Here is an 18,105-nt window from a genome sequence, read left to right on the forward strand (position 1 = left end):
TGGCCTTATCAGTCAATCACACACTGGTTGAAAGCGGTATTCTCTCCACCAGCCGAAAAGCTACAGCACAAGTACAGGCAGATTGTCGGTTGAGTTTACCGAGAGACGTGCTGCTGATTTAATGCTCGATGTGTGAAGTGCAACTTCTGCCTTGTTTTTCCTGAGATGTGGGTGGATATTTTTAGCAGTGGCAAGAAATACATGCCAGTAAACAGTATCCAGATCCTGAATGAATACAACATAATGCCACTGCTGAGACTATTTTACAGTTGTGTAACAATTTGTTATGATTCACTGTTGCTGCTGGTGCTGTTATACAACAGGGAGCATTCACAGCCTGGGTTCTTGTATAGATGTGGTGCGTATCCTGTAATTAAACACAGTCAACACACATTGGATGTTTACAGTTCAGAATGGATTGTACGTCTCTTCATGAGTAGTGGGAGCAGATGGAGTTTTTCATAGAGGACAATTCATTCAGATGTGAAACGTCTGTGGTCCACTGTGTCCACAAATAGCCTTTCGGTAAACATCGAGATTGTGTATAAACAATGTTTTTATAGACTAGACCTAAATGTGTTGCTTGATTTTTATATATAGTGTCTATTTTAGGTTGTTGGCCATAGCCAGGCTTCCCTTCCCTCTCTTTAGCTGCTGCTGTTGTTGGCAGGGCCACCCGCTCGCAGCAGAATAGCTGGTATTCTCTGTGTGCCCAGGGTGTAGTGGAGGGAACAGCCAAGGGACTCAGTGCTGCTGGGGTTTTGGTGGGGCTTCCCCAACCCGCCTCCATAAAGAAAGCCTTGTTTCACAGTTTCCCTTGTGTGTGCGTGTGTGTGTCTGTGTGTTTGTGTGTGTGCGTTTGCATGTATTTGTGCTGTACACAAACCCACAACCACATTCATCATTATTATTAAAGCTACATCAATATTTTCTGACGGACGATAATGACTGTAATGTGAGCGGTCGCCCACAGAGAGTGATCACCCAACTCTGCACTTCCCCTCAGCTCCACAGAGCGTTGTTTTGGTCATAGAAGAAGAATGGATTTAAAGGACATTGAACTGTTTGCCATTTGTTTGTCATTTGAGTAGTTCAAAAGAAAATGGTGATTGATGTTTGTTGTTATGTGTCACACTTGTTGATGCTCATCATGTAGCCTGGGCTTATAATCGTATTTGTAATTATAAACATCTGTGTGTCACAGTGTGTTACCTAGCCAACTGAGATCTCACCAACATGTGACAACAGAGACATGGAAAACACAGCCAAACATGACCAAACATTGCGATTCTTCGACTTACCAATAGTATTATGAAGCTATTAAATTCAGCAGTCCTCGATTCCCCTCTAGCAGCGAGGCAACAGAGGTAGTGGACAGAAGACTCCTCTCCTTCATACTGCTCCAGTGATTGTTAGGTCGTTACTGCAAGACCTCAGTTCAGTGAGATTTATATGGAAGTAACCTCACTACAATGGTCACAAATCTTTGCAATGGCAATGGTACACTTAAAAATGGCCGCCATCCAGCTTTGCTGCTATGTTGGTCTGAATGGGAATGTTCATTCTACTCTCATTCTGTTCCTGTGCTTTTGGTTTTTCACCCCACAAATTCTACTGTTAGCTTTGTTTCCAGTCACGGCTGTTTTGAGGGCTAAGCTCTACAAAACCACTGTACACGACCTGCCCAGCACCAAACGGCAGATGCAAGTTTAGCAGTCGTCTTTGAGTTGTATTGTATTTTTACAATATCTCAACTCAAGAAAATTACAATTCTGCAATGTCCTAAAATGTCCTAAAAAGACCCATAAACAAATATTTTTTATGAATACATTCAATTGAATACCAGCTGCCATCCATCCAACCAAACTGTCAGGCCAAGTGCACCCGAGGAGGCTAAAAAGAGCAAACCCAAAGAGCACCTGGAGGGTTACCATCCCTTTATTTCTTGCACCATCGGCTGCAACCCCTTGCGTATGTGTTATACCCCGTAGCTCATGGGGTCAAAGACCGTGTCCCAGCCTACATTTAGCCACTGATATTTCTTAAGGAGTTGGTGGAGACCAAAAGAGAACTAAAAGAGGAGTGAATATTGGATTTAAATCCCCCACGTGGCCAGAAACACACAACAAACACAACTGCTGGGGGTTTAAAAAGCCAATGGTTTGCTAACAAGCTCATCAAAACAACTTTACAAGGTGAAAATATGTTGATGCTGTGTTCTCAGCTTGTTCTGTGTCCCTCAAGTGACCAAAAATCCATTAATGCAGCTTTAAAATGCCAATTCAATTCAATATAAATTTCACTACAGATGGTCAGGGGTGGAGCCAGAAGTGGTAACGATTCAGGGTACAGTCTAAACCAGAGGGGTGTCTGATGCCATGCTCCCCCTGAGGGAGATTTTTCATTCCTATTTACAGCAGCTATATGCAGTATTTTTCAAGCTATTTGAGACAATAGAAGGCCTAAAATTCTGTTTATCTTTTGGAAAACATGATAGTTGCCAAAAGAAAAATGTCATCCTGTACAGCCTACATCCTGTTTTGTATGTAATTGTTCTCCAACTGTCTTAATTATTCTGAAACCATAACACAGCAAATGTTGATGATGACTAATTTTCACTCCTGCTGCCTAAAAAGAGGCAGAAATTGTCTGATGATGCTATTTTTAAGTTACGTAACATCAGTGGTGTAAACATTATTTCATCGTGAAAGCTATTTTTGTTATGATACAGAATGAATGTTTATCTGACAAATCTGCTACTTTTTAATGCAGCCCATAATAATCTGGGCCACTCTAAGTGCAAATCAAGGATTCTCAACAAAGTAAATGTGGTCTTCATTAGTCTGAAGTGAGGCCAGCAGAAGAACTTTGTTCTGAACGGCATGGGTATGTTTTATTGTCTGAATGACACAAAGTTGGATGTATTTTACATTTTGACATTTAAGAAGTCATTCAGGGCCGAAGCCCCAGAAGCCACCCCCTGCTCCGCCTCTGATTGTTGTGCTTTCAGCTCGTAAATTCTACTATACAGGGAAATCAGTGGTCTACGTGAAAGTAACCCTATTTGTGATTTTGCGATGACTAAATCTCACATTTTTCTGTTTCTTTTTCTTTACTCTCTCTTTCTCTGTTTCTTAGATATAAGTCCAATGAAGAGTATGTTTATGTGAGAGGTCGTGGCCGGGGCAAGTACATATGTGGAGAGTGTGGCATCCGCTGCAAGAAGCCTAGCATGCTGAAAAAGCACATCCGAACGCACACTGATGTCCGTCCGTACATTTGCAAACACTGCAACTTTGCCTTCAAAACCAAAGGTAAGAGGACAATTTCAGTCACTGACAACATGATTCACATCGCCATTCTTTCCATTATATTGTAGCCATCTACTTTATTTGCCTCCGTTGTTGCAATGTCCTCATTTTCCTTGCCATTTGTAAGTCGTGGGCGAATTTAATGTGCTTTCCTTGTTCCTTCCTAGGGAACCTTACTAAACACATGAAGTCAAAGGCTCATGGGAAAAAATGCCAGGCAATGGGAGTATCTGAGTCATCACTGGATGAGCCGGAGAGCGAGGAAACAGGTACTTAAGAGGGGATGTGGAGGCATCTCACATATTTCCTCTTCGCTGTAGAGAAATATTGGTACACAGCTGGATGAACTTCTGAATTGTAGCTGCTCAGCACTGACAGCTTATGCAACGCCATGTTCTATTCTCCTCCCTTTGGCCTTGCATACAAAATATGAGAAAGTAGAAGATAAATGAATGAAGAATACAGAGCATCCAGCAGCAGTCTCCTGATGGGGTTGTGGCAGTCTGGCAAGTATACCTTGTTCTCAAGGATTTGTCGCTGGCGTGTGGCAATACACATTCAGCCGCTTATGTCTGCCTCAAAGCCAGCCGCCTCACGATTGCCTCCCTCACCTTCCTCTACTTCCCCTCCACTCGCCGTCTCTTTCTTGCTGACAGACTACACTCATCTCAGCCAAGGACGCGCCATTTAAACCGTCTTTCCATTCACAAGGCTGTTGAGATAGTTTGTGAATAGAGGCATGGTGCTATTCAATTAAATTCCGGTCTTTTCATCCTCGGTCTATTTATAACACGGGTTTGATGGGTGGTGGGTGAGGTTTGTCAGACAGATACAGTACGCTGTCCTAACTCTTTGTGCTTGTTCCTGAAGATTGTTCTGTTAATGTGTTTCGTGTCCCTCAGGATTTTTGTCACAACTTTGTACATTCAGTACAGGAGGTGTACAACATTGACGCAAAGGGATAATATTTAAAGGTCCAGTGTGTAGGTCTTAGGGGCAAACATGGAATATAATATAATAAGTATTTTTTCTTTGGTGTATAATCACCTGAAAATAAGAATTTGTGTATTTGCATTTTTGCATTCGCCACCGTAGTTAGCAGGGGCTATTAGCAGGGGCTACTAACTACTACTTGGAGCTGCTTTATTCTGTGTTTTTGGCAGTCTAAATCACCGGGTCCATTTGTTTCGGAGAGGAGGAGAGCTCTGCAGATACTTAGACTCCCGCTAAAAACCTACTGATCAATGAAAAGTGACAGAAATTCCAACCAGGAGAAGTTTCAGCTGGTTGCAGTCTGCGATCCTCACTGCTAGATGCTACTAAATCCCCCGAAATCTTGCACACTGTTACTTTAATGCGTGTTCTTTCTGTTTCTGCACAATCAGGAGGAAGTGATGAGCGCCTGTGTGGCTCAGAGGAACAGGAGGAACATCAGTTTTCTGACGTGGAGGAGTCCGAGGACGATGACGACAACGATGATGATGATGATGAGGAAGAAGGGTCTGCATCCCACGACGATCCACCGTCCTCGTGCTCGTCAGACACCCACCCGTCAACGGGAGGGCGTTCCAGCTGCAGTCGGCACTCTCAGCAGGGCACTCCTGACCCCGAGGCCCCTGGCCCCAGTGCCAGCTCGAGTCAGGAGCCTTCGCCAAGGGGAGTTTGGCCCAGCAGACGAGCTGCATCCCCAGGCAGCAGGAGAGCGCTGTTCTCCCGACGGGGCTGGAAGGCATCGCCGAGAGCTTTCTCCCCCAGCAGTGAGAGCTGTTCCCCCAGTCGCAGCCTCTCCCCTCGTCTGGAACTGTCCTCCCCCATCCACAGCCTGTCCCCCAGGACAGAGCTGTCCTCGCCCAGCCGACACGTCTCACCATCCCCGGAGAGAGGACCATCTCCCATCAGGCCTCTTTCTCCTCTTCGTCCAATTTCGCCCAGCTGCTACCGGTCACCTCAAGCTCGGACCCCTCCCTCACCACTGTTGTTACAGCACAGGAGCCCTGGATACATGCCGTGGGAGAGCCCTGGCACAAAGGGTAGTCATGTCAGATCGGTGAGTCTTTTTTATTACGCCTGTACAGATCTGTGCTTAGAAATTCAAACTGAGCAACAGCAACCACAGTCTGCACTTTCCTCTTAGGATCTCAGTGTACAGTACAGTGTACTGATTGAGCCTTGAAATGTAATGATGAAGTCTGTGCTCCCTCTACAGGTGAAAAGGGGTACAGCAGCAGAGGGGCCAACATTGCCTGAAGCCAGCTTGTTTCCACCTGCTTTCCGCATCTCCACCTGTGAGGGTTATCCTGGCCACCAAACAGCAGACAACATCTTCAGCCATCTTCCCATGCACTCCCAACAAGCCAAGGTCCCCTATCTGATGATCCCCATAGGAGGGATCCAAATGGTACAGGCCAGACCGAGGTCCCACCCTACCACCCCCTCGTCCCCTACGTCTCCCCCCATGGAGGGGCCGTCCCTGGCCAGGTTTGAATCATACTGGGGCGGGACCCCCAGAACTCAAGGGCTTAGGACTCCTGGAGACCACTGGTCAGAGCACCAGGCAGCAGGAACCAGCCTGTCAGGGCGGTGCACTTTTAGCACAGCACCAACATGTTCCAAACCGGAGTTGGAGACCACGGACTCAAAGCAATATGGCAGCTCACACAGCTCCGCCCAAACCCACAGGCTTGCTACTGAGACCACCAAACAATGCGTCAGTGACAGTTCAAGAGCAGCCCTCAGTCTAGCAGCCCCCGTAGCCTTGCGTGTCATCGAACAGCAGCCAGAGGGGGAGGAGCCGCTGTCTGGTGGTGATCTGGTGGAAGGAGGAGCTAAAGGAGACCCAGCCAGAACAGACCAGAGCACCTAACAGTGTCTACACCTTGATGCATCATGCATCCCATTTTGCTTTATTGGTTGCTACACTAGTCTTGTTTTTTTATTGCTTCGTTTTTATACGGTTTTCAATACTATTGTTAACTTAAATGTTTGTTCTTTGGCAATATTCAGGTTTGTTATAAAAAAAATGCACTTTTTTCTTTGTGAAAATAATGTCTATCTATATATATATATATATATATATATATATAAATTATATATAAATAAATATATCCCTCCTGTATCTCTACTGATACTGGTAATCTTAATGTCTGTTAAAATATATGTAAAAGGAATATGAATAAATTTGTAAATGACCAAAATCTTTAATCAAAAATAATTCCTTTTTTTTGTTTGCTTGTTTGTTTGTCCAAATTTTGTCCAGTATTACTCAAATTGTATTTACTTGTGCCTTTTCTGTCCAGGTTTGTGTTTTGAGATGTATAGTACAGATAGAAAAAGAGAAGGCTGTGAAATTTTATACCCGCTTTTTTGTGTTTTTCAGGAGGGTTAATATTTGGTGTTTCGATTGTTTCTGTTCTAAAGGCCATTGCTTTAATGCCGGGGTAACAGAGAGAATCGTGGTGGTATTGAAGGAGCAGCAGAAGCGTGTCAAAGGAAATGCACTGAAGTTCTATTTTTTATTACAAAAGACTTTAGATTAGAATATATCTCTGTACAGGGAAGAGTGCTCCTTATTTATTGTTATTTGATGACAATGATATTGTTTCAAGGTTGTTGTTTTTTTTACTTTTTTTATTGGAAAAAAGGATGTTTTTTGTTACATCTGTGTGTCTTTTTCATGACGTTCATGTGACTTGAATTGGTGACAAAGATGAGGGATTGCGTTTGACTGGTACCGGAGGATTAAGTGCCCTGCAGATTTCACACACAGCAAAATTTCTAGTCATAGAAGAAATAAAAAATGCACCAGATTCCCTCGAGGTTGTGCCTTTCTTACACTCTGTGTGCAGTATTGTGCTTTTGCTGTAAAAGTGTTTGTGACATAATTATTTTTTATTACAGTGTGGGAGGTTTTGGACAAACCGTGCAATGCACGTTTAATGATTTCCTCGCATTATCAACCACATTGTATCTGCTTTCCCACAAGTGATTAGAGAAGTTGGAACCTGGACAAAGAAAACATTGAAACTATCATAAACATCAACATGGTTACTTCCTTGCCAAGGAACACAAGAAGGTGTCGCTGGGTGTGAGGCTGAGGCTGTAGACAGTCACACAGAATCGACGTGGTATAAGTTTTGTACTTCTCTGTGTTGCAGTTTGTGGTTGTTTGTGGTACTTTGTCATTAGTTTTGTGTGTGTTGTACTTTGGTGAGTAGCACTACTTTTCAAATGTATGTTCTCCCTTTTCCCTTCTTCTCAAAAGCATGAAGTGTTGTGTTGAAACGCTGTATACCTTTGCAGATTTTTCTTTAAAATATTACTTGCATGCCAACTATCTGTGAAGAAATACAAAAATAATATTCTTACTGTGGCCTTTTTGCCACCACAAGTAGCCAGAATAGCTGTATCCTAGCTTAAATTCTCCAACTGAGCCCTGCTGCTGGGATTGTACAGCATTTTTCCCAAAGATATTCCCCAATTTGGTGTGTTGATGAATGCTGTCTAACACGCTGGTCCAAAATCTCCCACAGGTGTTCAGTAGGGATGACATTTAGTGACTGTTACAGCCACAGCATATGATTCACATCCTTTTTTTATACTCACCAAAGTATTCTCTGACTCCTTGTTATCTTTTATAATTCCTCTCCACTCATCTCTTTAGTTGTAGGAGATTTTAAGGTTTTCCTTTAACTTGTCTCCTGTCAGTCTGTGGCAAAGGAACGGGTTAAACAAAAACAAAACTATATCAAAACACAACTCATGCAGTATAATCAGAGTCTCATTCATCCAGTCATATGCTCAGCACTTCCCAGATACATGCATTTATTATTTAAAACACTTCTCATATAGACAGTCTCATGCATGAATGAGTAGCACGCCTGCACTGTTTATATGCAAGTGTTTAAATTATTAGGGTTAGCAGAGACTTGGATAATACTGCACAAGTGTGAGAGTTTGTAAACTCATGTTTTGATATAGTTTTGATGTTGTTATGGACCCCCATGACTTCAGTTCATCAAGTATGCTCTCTTTTTTTTGGATACCTTGTTCACTGTGTGCGAGAAAAGCAAAGTTTTCCTTCTAAATTTAACATAACAAATTAACGTACAAATGATTATTTGGGGGATATAAACCCACACTGTTGTGGGAGCTGTATGTCTTTAGCTGTACCACTAGATGTCCTTATTAAATCACCAGCACTCAGGTAACCGTCACAATGTTTTTCTCATCCATGCAGCTTATTTGTTTCTCTTAAACGTGACCGTAGAAACACTGCTATCATTTGGCATTCTGGTTGCCTTGGTTTTAGTTTTGATTGGGGTCAAGAGGCGACACACCTTTCCGAAGTAATTCACCTTATCAACACTGTACCAACCTGAACTTACACAACATGTCTATAAATTCCAGGAGCCATGATTGGGTATATAGGTCAAATGTGGATGCATTCTCAGTTTCCCGAAAACGCCCATTTTTATGATATTGGCATACACATTTATCACTTCCAAAGGCTGGCTTTGATTCCACAGAGATTAAACCCACGTTGTTATCTGTTATATCTTACAACTCATCTTGCAGCCCAACACATGCAGCTCTAAGAATATAAAACAATATTCACATAAATATAATACTCCCATCCCTGCTTTTTTTGTCCCAGTCACTCTCACTGGCGCTTTGCACAACAGTGTTTAGCAGCACAGCAAGACGTGGATTACGTAAAGCTGACTCGGGCACAGCCAGTGAGCGTGTTGACAAGACACCAAAAGATGATTGCTGCTGTGACTTGACATTCCATAGACGAATGTTATAAAACAGGCAACGGGGAGGCGCTTGTATTTTTAGACACCTATATCAAAAATAGATTTAAGTGAATGATCATTCCTCCTCTTTCAAAACGCTGTACATGCTGACAACACAGAGCCAGCGTGGTTAGAGGGAGATTATATTCTAAGGAGTGAACTGAGGAGGAGAGGTTGCTAATTAAAAATAAATACCTGCTTCTAGGACAGGAGCTGGCAAACACTGGGCTGTGGCTGAATAAAAAGCGACTCACTCTGACTCTCACTTTTACTTGCTATCTCTTCTTCAGGGACACGACTGCCTAATGTGATGTGATGCCTGTGGAGAGGGGCACATCTGTGCTCCTGAGGGAACTGAACTTATAACCTCTGGTGCAAGAATGTGTTGGAAAATCAACTATTGTGATGCAGTGGGGCAATCTCATCGCCATAACACACATTCCTCAAATATTTAGGTTATGTGAGAGGAAAATGTTGCCCCCCTTCTACACCGGAAGTCTGGTAGATTATGTATTACACACTAAATATCCTGATAGACTCAATAATAGCTTCTTCTGGGAGTCTGGAAAGTAAAGAGAAACAAACTGGGGTGTGAACTTAACATCCCAGAACTAAAATGTAAGTGTGACACAGTGTGTGAAAATTTTGTCTAAGTATAGTATATCAAAATCATTTTAATGATGACGTTAACTTGTCTCACCTCTTCTCTGTATTGCAACATTTTCATTGGTACATGTGCATTCAACATGCCCTCTGCACAGAGGAAAAGTACAGTCTGCTCTCCTCTGCTTTCAACACGTTCAGGTGTCATGTTCCATTGAAAGCAGATAATGAGTCATTTATGAGTAAACACCATCCATGAAAGGTTTTATTACAAATGAATAGGATAAAAAGGTGTATTTTTATCTGCCTTTGCAGCACTGAATGAACAAAACTGACTATTTTAAATGATTACACCACAAATTTTTCAAACTTCTTCCCCCAAAGCACTGCCTATATCATGCTGGTGTGTCTCCACTGCACCAAAACAGCAAAAAATGCCAGAGTTGCTCCAAATTTTGATATTCATTGGTCCATTTCATCATCAGAAATGTTTTCTTAAAAGATATTTGCACATCCAAACATCTCAGATGCAGATGCGTCGGAAATTATCACTTGAGTCTTGAACCAATTACTAAGAGACACTACCACAGGAAATGGAAGCACCAGCCTATCTATTTAAGATCAATGTTGCAAAAATTGTCCAGAGGGGCCAAAATATTAGTATAACTAAACTGTAATGTCAATCAGAAAAGTGACATTTGCCATCTTTTGGGAAATGACAGTAGTGAGGGTAATATTCACAGCACTGATCTGAAAGTGCATTTACTGTATTTGCATGTTTGAAGGCTGCCATTTGGTTATCTGCATGACTCTGGCATGGCTGACCTGCATGCACACTGGGCACCATGTGGGTGGAACACGACCAGGAGCAGGTTAGAACAGCGGGTGTATCTGTGTGTGGGCCGTCGCCAGCTATCATGGGAGCAGCAAATTCAGTCAACTGTGACTCTGGGATTTCTTTTGAAGGTCACAAAATTATAACAAATTTTTTGGCCACTTGGGGGCAATGGAAACATATCATATCATATCATATCATATCATATCATCACCTTTTAAGGTGTTATGGCAAATTTGTTAGCTATTAGTTGCTTATTATTTATTCATCCAGCAGTTACGGAGCAACGTTGCCATTTATTTGGAGTCATGTGTCTTGTCATATGAATGTAAGTCGAATATTCACTCTATTTTAGCTCTGTTTTTGGTCTCCACCAACTCCTGAAGGAAGTGTCTGTCTCTTTAGCTGATATTCTGTATTCACCAGCCAGCCACTATCTGCCATTTGGTGCTGAGGAGGTAGCATACAGTGGTTTTTTAGAGATTTTTTACTGAAAACAGCTTCCTGCTGCGGCTAAAAATCACCCTATGAGAGTGGCGAGAATGAACGAAAAAAGTAAAGTTGTAGCCAGACAGCTAAGATATGCCATAAATCTCAGTAAAGCAGAGGGGAGCTGCAGATTCAAGTGATAAATCTTTGTAGGTTCATTCAACTTTCCCATTGTCACATTGTTTTTAGGTTTTTATTTTATTCATTGTTGTTTTAAAAAATAATTCATCATATTCGCTTTAAGTATTGAGTCTAAATTTTGCAATGGATTTATGAATTACTGCATGTTACTTACTATAACTAAAAAAATAATGATTTTTTTCTTAAAGAGAAATTTCGGTTTATTTCAACCTGTCTCCTATTGTCCTAAATTTGTTTCAAGTGACTAGTGACATAAAAATAATAGTTAGCATGTTAGCCGTTAGCCTAGATACAACGGTGCATAGTAGCGTCAGACCTGTTAAAACGTAAGTGAACAGGCATACTTCCAGTGCAGAGTTAGTCCACTAAACAAGCTTTTTTTCCACAAAGACCGCCTCATATCGTTAGGATAAATGTCAGAGAACATATAGAAAACGACATGTAAACGTGTTGTCTTACCTTACCGGTGTGCTGCCATGTTTGTTTACCATCTAGCGCTGCTTTCCAAAGCGCGGCCGAAATATTGCAAGAACGAGCAGCGATCTCATACCATGCCTGAAATCTCGCAAGCTCTAGATAAAGCCCAGCTGGATACTACTCCAGGTGGAAGTGTCTCGTCCTCGGTCACATCCAGGCCTTGAAAATAGAGGCATTCCTCTTCTGTGGGCACTGGGGCACAGCATCCACAGGTACACCACCAATCTCTAGAGCTACGCAGCCTTGCAGCAGCCATTCCTCCTCTCTCGTCCTCTACCTGTTGCGTCTCTCTCTCTCTCTCCTCCTCCGTTCTTCAATTTCACAAAGCTCTTCGTCAGTGTATTCTGGCTCAAATAAATAAGGGCGGCCATCAAACTCCACAAAGTTGAAGTCTGGCAAAAAGTCAGCCATCATTCTATAAATCTTTCATAAAATAAATGAATGAACTTTTCAGGCTACTGTCCGGTTCTGCCTTCCAGCTGTTGCTGCTTGTTCTCGCGAGATTTCAGGCACGTTATGAGATCTCTGCTTGTTCTCGCGATATTTCGGCCGCGCTTTGGAAAGCAGAGCTAAATGGTAAACAAACAGGTCTGACGCTACTATGCGCCCCGGCTGTATCTAGGCTAACGGCTAACATGCTAACTATTATTTCTATGTCACTAGTCACTTGAAACAAATTTAGGACGATAGGAGACAGATTGAAATAAACCGAAATTTCCCTTTAATTGTCCCTCTGGAATTTCCAACAGTTTTGATCATTTTAAAGTGTATTCATACATTCTTGCTCAAAACAAGGACTTTGAATACAATAAAAGGTCACTTTTATTTTATTTTATTTTATTTTATCTTATTTTTGTTCCAACAGAGGAACTGGTTGAGGGAAAACCCCATTTAAAATGTCACTCTATTTCCCTTCTCTTCTTATCTCTCCCACATATGTTCCCAGTGGTCACGGTTGATGTCCATATCTCAGTCCTCCTCCATCACTCTGAAAAGTGATGGAGGAGGACCCCCCAAACTTCATTTATAGCATAAGCACAGTAAAAATATCTCATTCAAAAAAAAGTAAACTACAGACATGTATGCCACTCAGCAGGTGACAGCGGTGTCACAGATACACACTGCAAAGTATCAAGTATTCACGGAATGTGTCACAGGTTCGAAAACACTGCGGTCGTACACTGTGGCAAGCAGCCGTGGGTGGAGCTTTTGCCGTGACATCACATGAGGGAGGGGTATAAAACAGTGACAGAGCTCAGACACCTGCAGACAAACAGCAGCAGCAGCAGCAGCACATTAGAAACAGCTGTAACTGTACGGATTATAGTCTCCCTGCAGAGCTTCATCAGGCTATCAACTATGTCTACTCACACCAGTGTTCTTCTTCTCATCACTCTCTGGGCTTCCATGGAGGATGGTGAGTCTATTTTTAAAGATTTCTATTATAAACAATATAATGTATTGTTTTATGAGCATGTGCGTGATATCAACCTAACAACTGAAGACAGAATGATACAAGACATTTTGTTCTAATTGTGTTTTTGCTATCAGTGTACTGGGACTCACACACTGTATGTACACTGGTGTTAATCTCAGTCACACAGTAGCGGTCATCATTATATGTTGGTGCACATACATGTGTTGGCAAGCCCAGGAAACATAAAAGGATCCATTTATCATACAAGAGCTGCTCATTTTTATCTGAAGGAGATTTCTACTGCTGCTGCACATTGAGAGTTTGTAACTGATTCCTGCAATACTCCAAGGACAAGCAGCAGGAGTGTTTTTCATATTTCATGCATGTTTTTCATGTAGAACAAAAGAGGAAGTAGAATATTTGTTTGTGAGAGCATTAGCGTGAATAAAGGAAAGAATGTCATGCACGCCATCCTGTAAATACGTCTGTTTGCTCTCTGTTAAAGATCAAGAATGATGAGTTCTGTAGAAAGAAAGGGGAATTTTTGAAGAATAGTTTTCACAATAGTTTTTTTCATGTTCTCACTTGCATATTCTATATATTATAGACTGGTGATGTAACACATTCATCTGTTACTGTTACTGAGTGGCTCCTTGTCTCGCATTAGGTTTGGGTCTTCCAGTGATGAAACAGGTGGAAGTGGAGGTCAGTGACGGTGTCCCGACACAGAGGGTGAGGAGCAAGCGCTGCGCCTGTAGCAGCCCATTCGACTCTGAGTGCCACTATTTCTGTCACTTGGATATCATTTGGGTCAACACACCCAGGTGAGCATGAGAGGACACAGTACAGGGACACAAACAAGTTTGGGCACACACATGCAGCATTGTCACCTGTGGGCATTATCATTGTTTTGCAATGTCTGCTAAATAAACTTCTGCTATCATCATCGTTGTATAATTAAATGGGCACTGGTGTGTGAAGTATCAAAGAGCAAAGTCTGTTTATCATCCCTTTCACTCTGCAGTAAGACAACAGTTTATGGGCTCGGCAGTGCTCTGTCCCGGCGCAGGAGGTCCACTGGCCGCTGCACCTGTGCCAACCCTAATGATCAAACCTGCACCAGCTTCTGCTATCACAGGTGAGTCGGGGGTCGGGGCCTCAAGCATCAGCCTGTGTGTGTGTCTTAATCCAGATTTGGCCTCCATCAACGCAGGTAGTATTCCCCTTTGTAGAGGTTGAGGAGTGGTGCAGCGTGAGGGAACAACTAATTTCACCGCAATGCTATTATTAGCCTAAATGTGTTGTCACTCTATTCTGTAAGTCCTGCTCGTCAGAGGGTGTGAACGTCAAAACAATACAGCTGAGGCCCGAGGGAGTAGGATAGTCTCAGGCTGGTGCACAAAGTTCACAAGGCTTGTTTTGTGATTGGCTCCAAGGGCCGAAGGAGTGAGGCGTGTGGGAGTTTGGAAGCAATGGAAAGCTATGTTGAGAATTCACATTTCCTAGAAGTGCCAGAGAAATAATGTCACCACGTAGAGACAGCAGAGAGACTGAGTGACAGGCCAAGACAGGAGGCAAAGTGTGAGGTCGTCAAGGCCTCACCGCCAATTTCACCGCCAAGTCAACAAGTATAAGCTCTTTAGTCTCATAAATAAACAGGAAAGAGATATTCCTACTCCTATTTACTTTATTGAACAGAAAAAATACAACCAGTAACTTTATGAATTCAAGTTTTGTACTGAGACTAGCTTAACTGCGTAAAACACACCTCATTGACACTCGACAGAAACCAAATAAAACTCACCAAAATTGTCTTGGTCAGTCTTTCCACTGTTCCAACGAGCACAAAATCTGGTTTGGTTGAAATAAACCCTTAATTCACCAAGTTAGATGTAAAAAAAAAAAAATCCCGGCCCTACATGCTGTCCTTCCAAACTGTCTTTCTCTGCTTGTTGAGCACCAGTTCGCTCTTCAGAAGCAGACTTTTAAATTATCAAAATATAATGACAAAAATCCCCATCCCGAAAAAGCAAAAAAAATAAAAAAATAAAAAATAAATAAAAAAAAGCAAACACAGCTAGCTGGTTAGCATGCTAATGTCAGTAGATATCTGTTCACTGTTTTCTCTGAACATAAAACATTTAGTGAGCCCATAAAGATAAGACCCTTCTAGGTAATTGAGAGTATAAAAAGAATTAGTGTTGGACGCTTTGATTTAAGCGGGGTGTTCTTTAACTACAACAACATCAATAAAACATTTAAAATGACAAACTGCAGGGTGACTCTGGATTGGTCATTTTTGGTAACTAGACTGTTTCCTTGTGCAGCCCTGAAATCACTTCCCCAAAGAGATCTGTAGAGAGACATCAACCCAACATACTCAGCATCCTAAGGTGAGCTATGAATGACGAGATTACCTTGAAACACACACAACTTTTTTATACATTTACATTTTGATCAAATTTTTGATCCTGTGACTGACTTTTCGCCCCTCAGAGCTGCAGCCCGCAGGTCCATGAGAGCTCGGGATTCACCCTCTCAGAAGGAGGACACTCGCTAAGCAGCATGCCAGCTGAGGCAGCAAGAGTGAGAGAAAGGGAGCAGTGAGCACCTGAACAAATTACACTCCTTTGATAGAGAGGGGGGAAACAAAAGGGCTGCTGAGAGATGGTGTCCGACGCAGGAAGGCCCCGAAGCGCCACAGAGATGTCTGTTTGTACCCAGGAATAGAGGGTGGAAAGCGTGACAGAGATCTGCAAACACATCGTGGAGGTTCAGCATTGAGAGGAGCTTCTATCGTGACAAGACAGCGCTGTGCCTGTGCTCATGTTTTTACTCTGACCGTGTGGTCTGTGAGAGGCAGAGCGGTGGTCCGTGTGCAGACATGCCAGCTCTGACAGAGAAGGATGTAACAGAGGAAAGGGACATGCATACTGTACATACATGTACAGGAATTTATCACATATACATACTGTAGCATGTTGTTACTCTTTCTTCTGTAAAATGCATTTATTATGGCTCAACAAATGTGTCATACAGTTTATAAAATTGTTTTATGTTACATGTTGAAAAAAGTTACGTAGAATACTTAAGGTTATATGTCTGTATTAAGGTTATTGTATGCAAAAGTGTAAAGCAGATAAATTATATCTGAATCAAGCTTATCATGCCTGTTAAGGCTTTGATTATAGATATAAGTTGAGACAAAAAAACAGAAAGAAAAATCAAATCTCATCTTGTTTTTATCCTACTTTCTAATTTATTGCCTTCTGTGTTTGCTTCAGGAAGGCACACTGTGTCAATAAAGTCATTACTGCAAAGAAACTTTACGTGACGGATAATTTGAGGGAAAATATATCCTTTCAGGTGGCACATGCGATTCAATTGTGTGACAAGCAAACACATTTCTGAGTTCAAAAGGAGGCCTGAGACGGAGGAATGGTCCAGGAATTCCAGGCTCACATTAATAATAAGTTTACCTGCTATTCAGTGGCAGCGCAGCCCGTGTTATCACAAGGATCTGTGGAAAGAATGCAGCGTTTTGTAACTTTGCTCAGGGGGTGAAGCGAGAGGAACAAAATGCCCTGTCACCCCGTGTTCCTTTCTGACTGCCTGCGCTGTACATACCGTCCACGCATACCTGAATATGCAGGAGGTGCAGACGAGGGCTGGAGTCGAAGAAAACCAGAGATGATTTAGCTGTCATTTTGTGAGTAAAGCTGTAGTGAAGTGACCCGTGTTTGCCGCCAGATCAAATAACACTGATGAGCATGATGAGATTTAGGTGTTAATGTGGCTCTAATTTCTCTGGGAGATTTTCCTGCATCTCTGCATTTCTTTTCGTTCCTGTCACACTCACTCCTTCGACTGTTTTCTGGTGAGACCCCCTGCAGCCATCTTCTGGAAACAGGCCTGAGCACGACCACCCTAGCTTCAGACAGTATCCCGTACAGGCTGTCTGCATCTACAGTAGATTAGTGGCCACCGTCTGACACAGTTATGCAATTCTCATACTTCAGTCACCTTTACACATTTGTTTAAACTGGATTGCGCAGAGCCAGGCTATCTGTTTCCCCCTCTTTTTAGTCTTTACGCTAAGCTAAGCTAACAGCTGCTAGCTGTAGCTTCAAATTTACCATGATAGTGGTATCAATATTTTATCTCATCACTCTCAAAGTATTCATCTTTTAAATTCTGATGCAGAGTTTTGACTCAAAAGGGATGTTTTTGTCTTTGCCTGTTGCTAATTTTTCATTATGCATCTGCGCCAGCAACAGCAGTGGCCTTATGTGGCATTATGTTTTTGGGTTGTCCGTCCATCCCATTCTCGTGAATGTGATATCTCAAGAACACCTTCCAGATGTTTCTTTAAGTTTGGCACAAACGTCCACTTTGAGTCAACGATAACTTGATTACATTTTGGTGGGAAAAGGTCAAAGGTCAAGGTTACTGTGACCTTGTGTCCATCTAATTCTCGTGAACGTGAAATCTCAAGAAAGCCTCGCCAATAAAACCTCACAAATTATGTTAATGCAATAACTCATACGCAAATTATGACAAAATTTCACACACCTTTCTAGCGGCCGGGCTCCACCGGCTACAAACGTAAGCATCACGTCAGTGTAGCGTCGCGGCGTATTCATTTGGGCTCCACTGACTGCGTAGGCTACGGAAGCGACACGCAGAGAAGCCAGCGGGGTTGTTTACCCTTTGCCAAGCCGAGAGGCTGCATGTAGGCTGCATGAAATGTTAAAGCATTTTCCACCTAAGTTATTACATGTATTTGAGTTATCTACAAGTTTACTGTACTGTTTGTCAACTACTCGCTTTCAAATGTCCGCCACGGACATTTACACAATGTCACGGATAAACATGGGTAAATGCATGAAAAAAAATCAACACATATCACCTCTGATAATGGTTTAGTCATTTAACCCTGTAAGACCCAGATATAGAAAAAAATTAGCAAATTTTTTTTGACCTCTCAGATATTGTTTTAGGAGGCCTCTGATGTAGAAATCAAAGAGTTTTCCAATT

At 42.3% G+C, this 18,105-nt stretch overlaps 2 protein-coding genes across 3 annotated transcripts in view; both read left to right on the forward strand.

Moving 5' to 3' along the window:
• Positions 1-6,505, forward strand: part of hivep3b (HIVEP zinc finger 3b) — a 54,113-nt gene extending 47,608 nt beyond the window's left edge. For both annotated transcript variants that reach the window (XM_033640674.2, XM_033640675.2), the window contains 4 exons: positions 3,139-3,314; positions 3,479-3,580; positions 4,697-5,358; positions 5,518-6,505. In XM_033640674.2, coding sequence (XP_033496565.1) covers positions 3,139-3,314; positions 3,479-3,580; positions 4,697-5,358; positions 5,518-6,174 — 1,597 coding nt within the window. In that variant the 3' untranslated portion in view covers positions 6,175-6,505. The remainder of the gene's footprint in view (positions 1-3,138; positions 3,315-3,478; positions 3,581-4,696; positions 5,359-5,517) is intronic.
• Positions 6,506-12,928: 6,423 nt separating this feature from the next.
• LOC117265697 (endothelin-2) lies at positions 12,929-16,392 on the forward strand. Its single transcript, XM_033640336.2, has 5 exons — positions 12,929-13,068; positions 13,736-13,892; positions 14,093-14,206; positions 15,396-15,461; positions 15,565-16,392. The coding sequence occupies exons 1-5, from the start codon at positions 13,011-13,013 to the stop codon at positions 15,626-15,628; spliced, it is 459 nt and encodes a 152-aa protein (XP_033496227.1). The 5' UTR covers positions 12,929-13,010; the 3' UTR covers positions 15,629-16,392.
• The last annotated feature ends 1,713 nt before the right edge of the window (positions 16,393-18,105 follow it).

Source organism: Epinephelus lanceolatus, chromosome 10, assembly GCF_041903045.1.
Source record: "Epinephelus lanceolatus isolate andai-2023 chromosome 10, ASM4190304v1, whole genome shotgun sequence".
Classification (NCBI taxonomy): Eukaryota; Metazoa; Chordata; class Actinopteri; order Perciformes; family Serranidae; genus Epinephelus; species Epinephelus lanceolatus.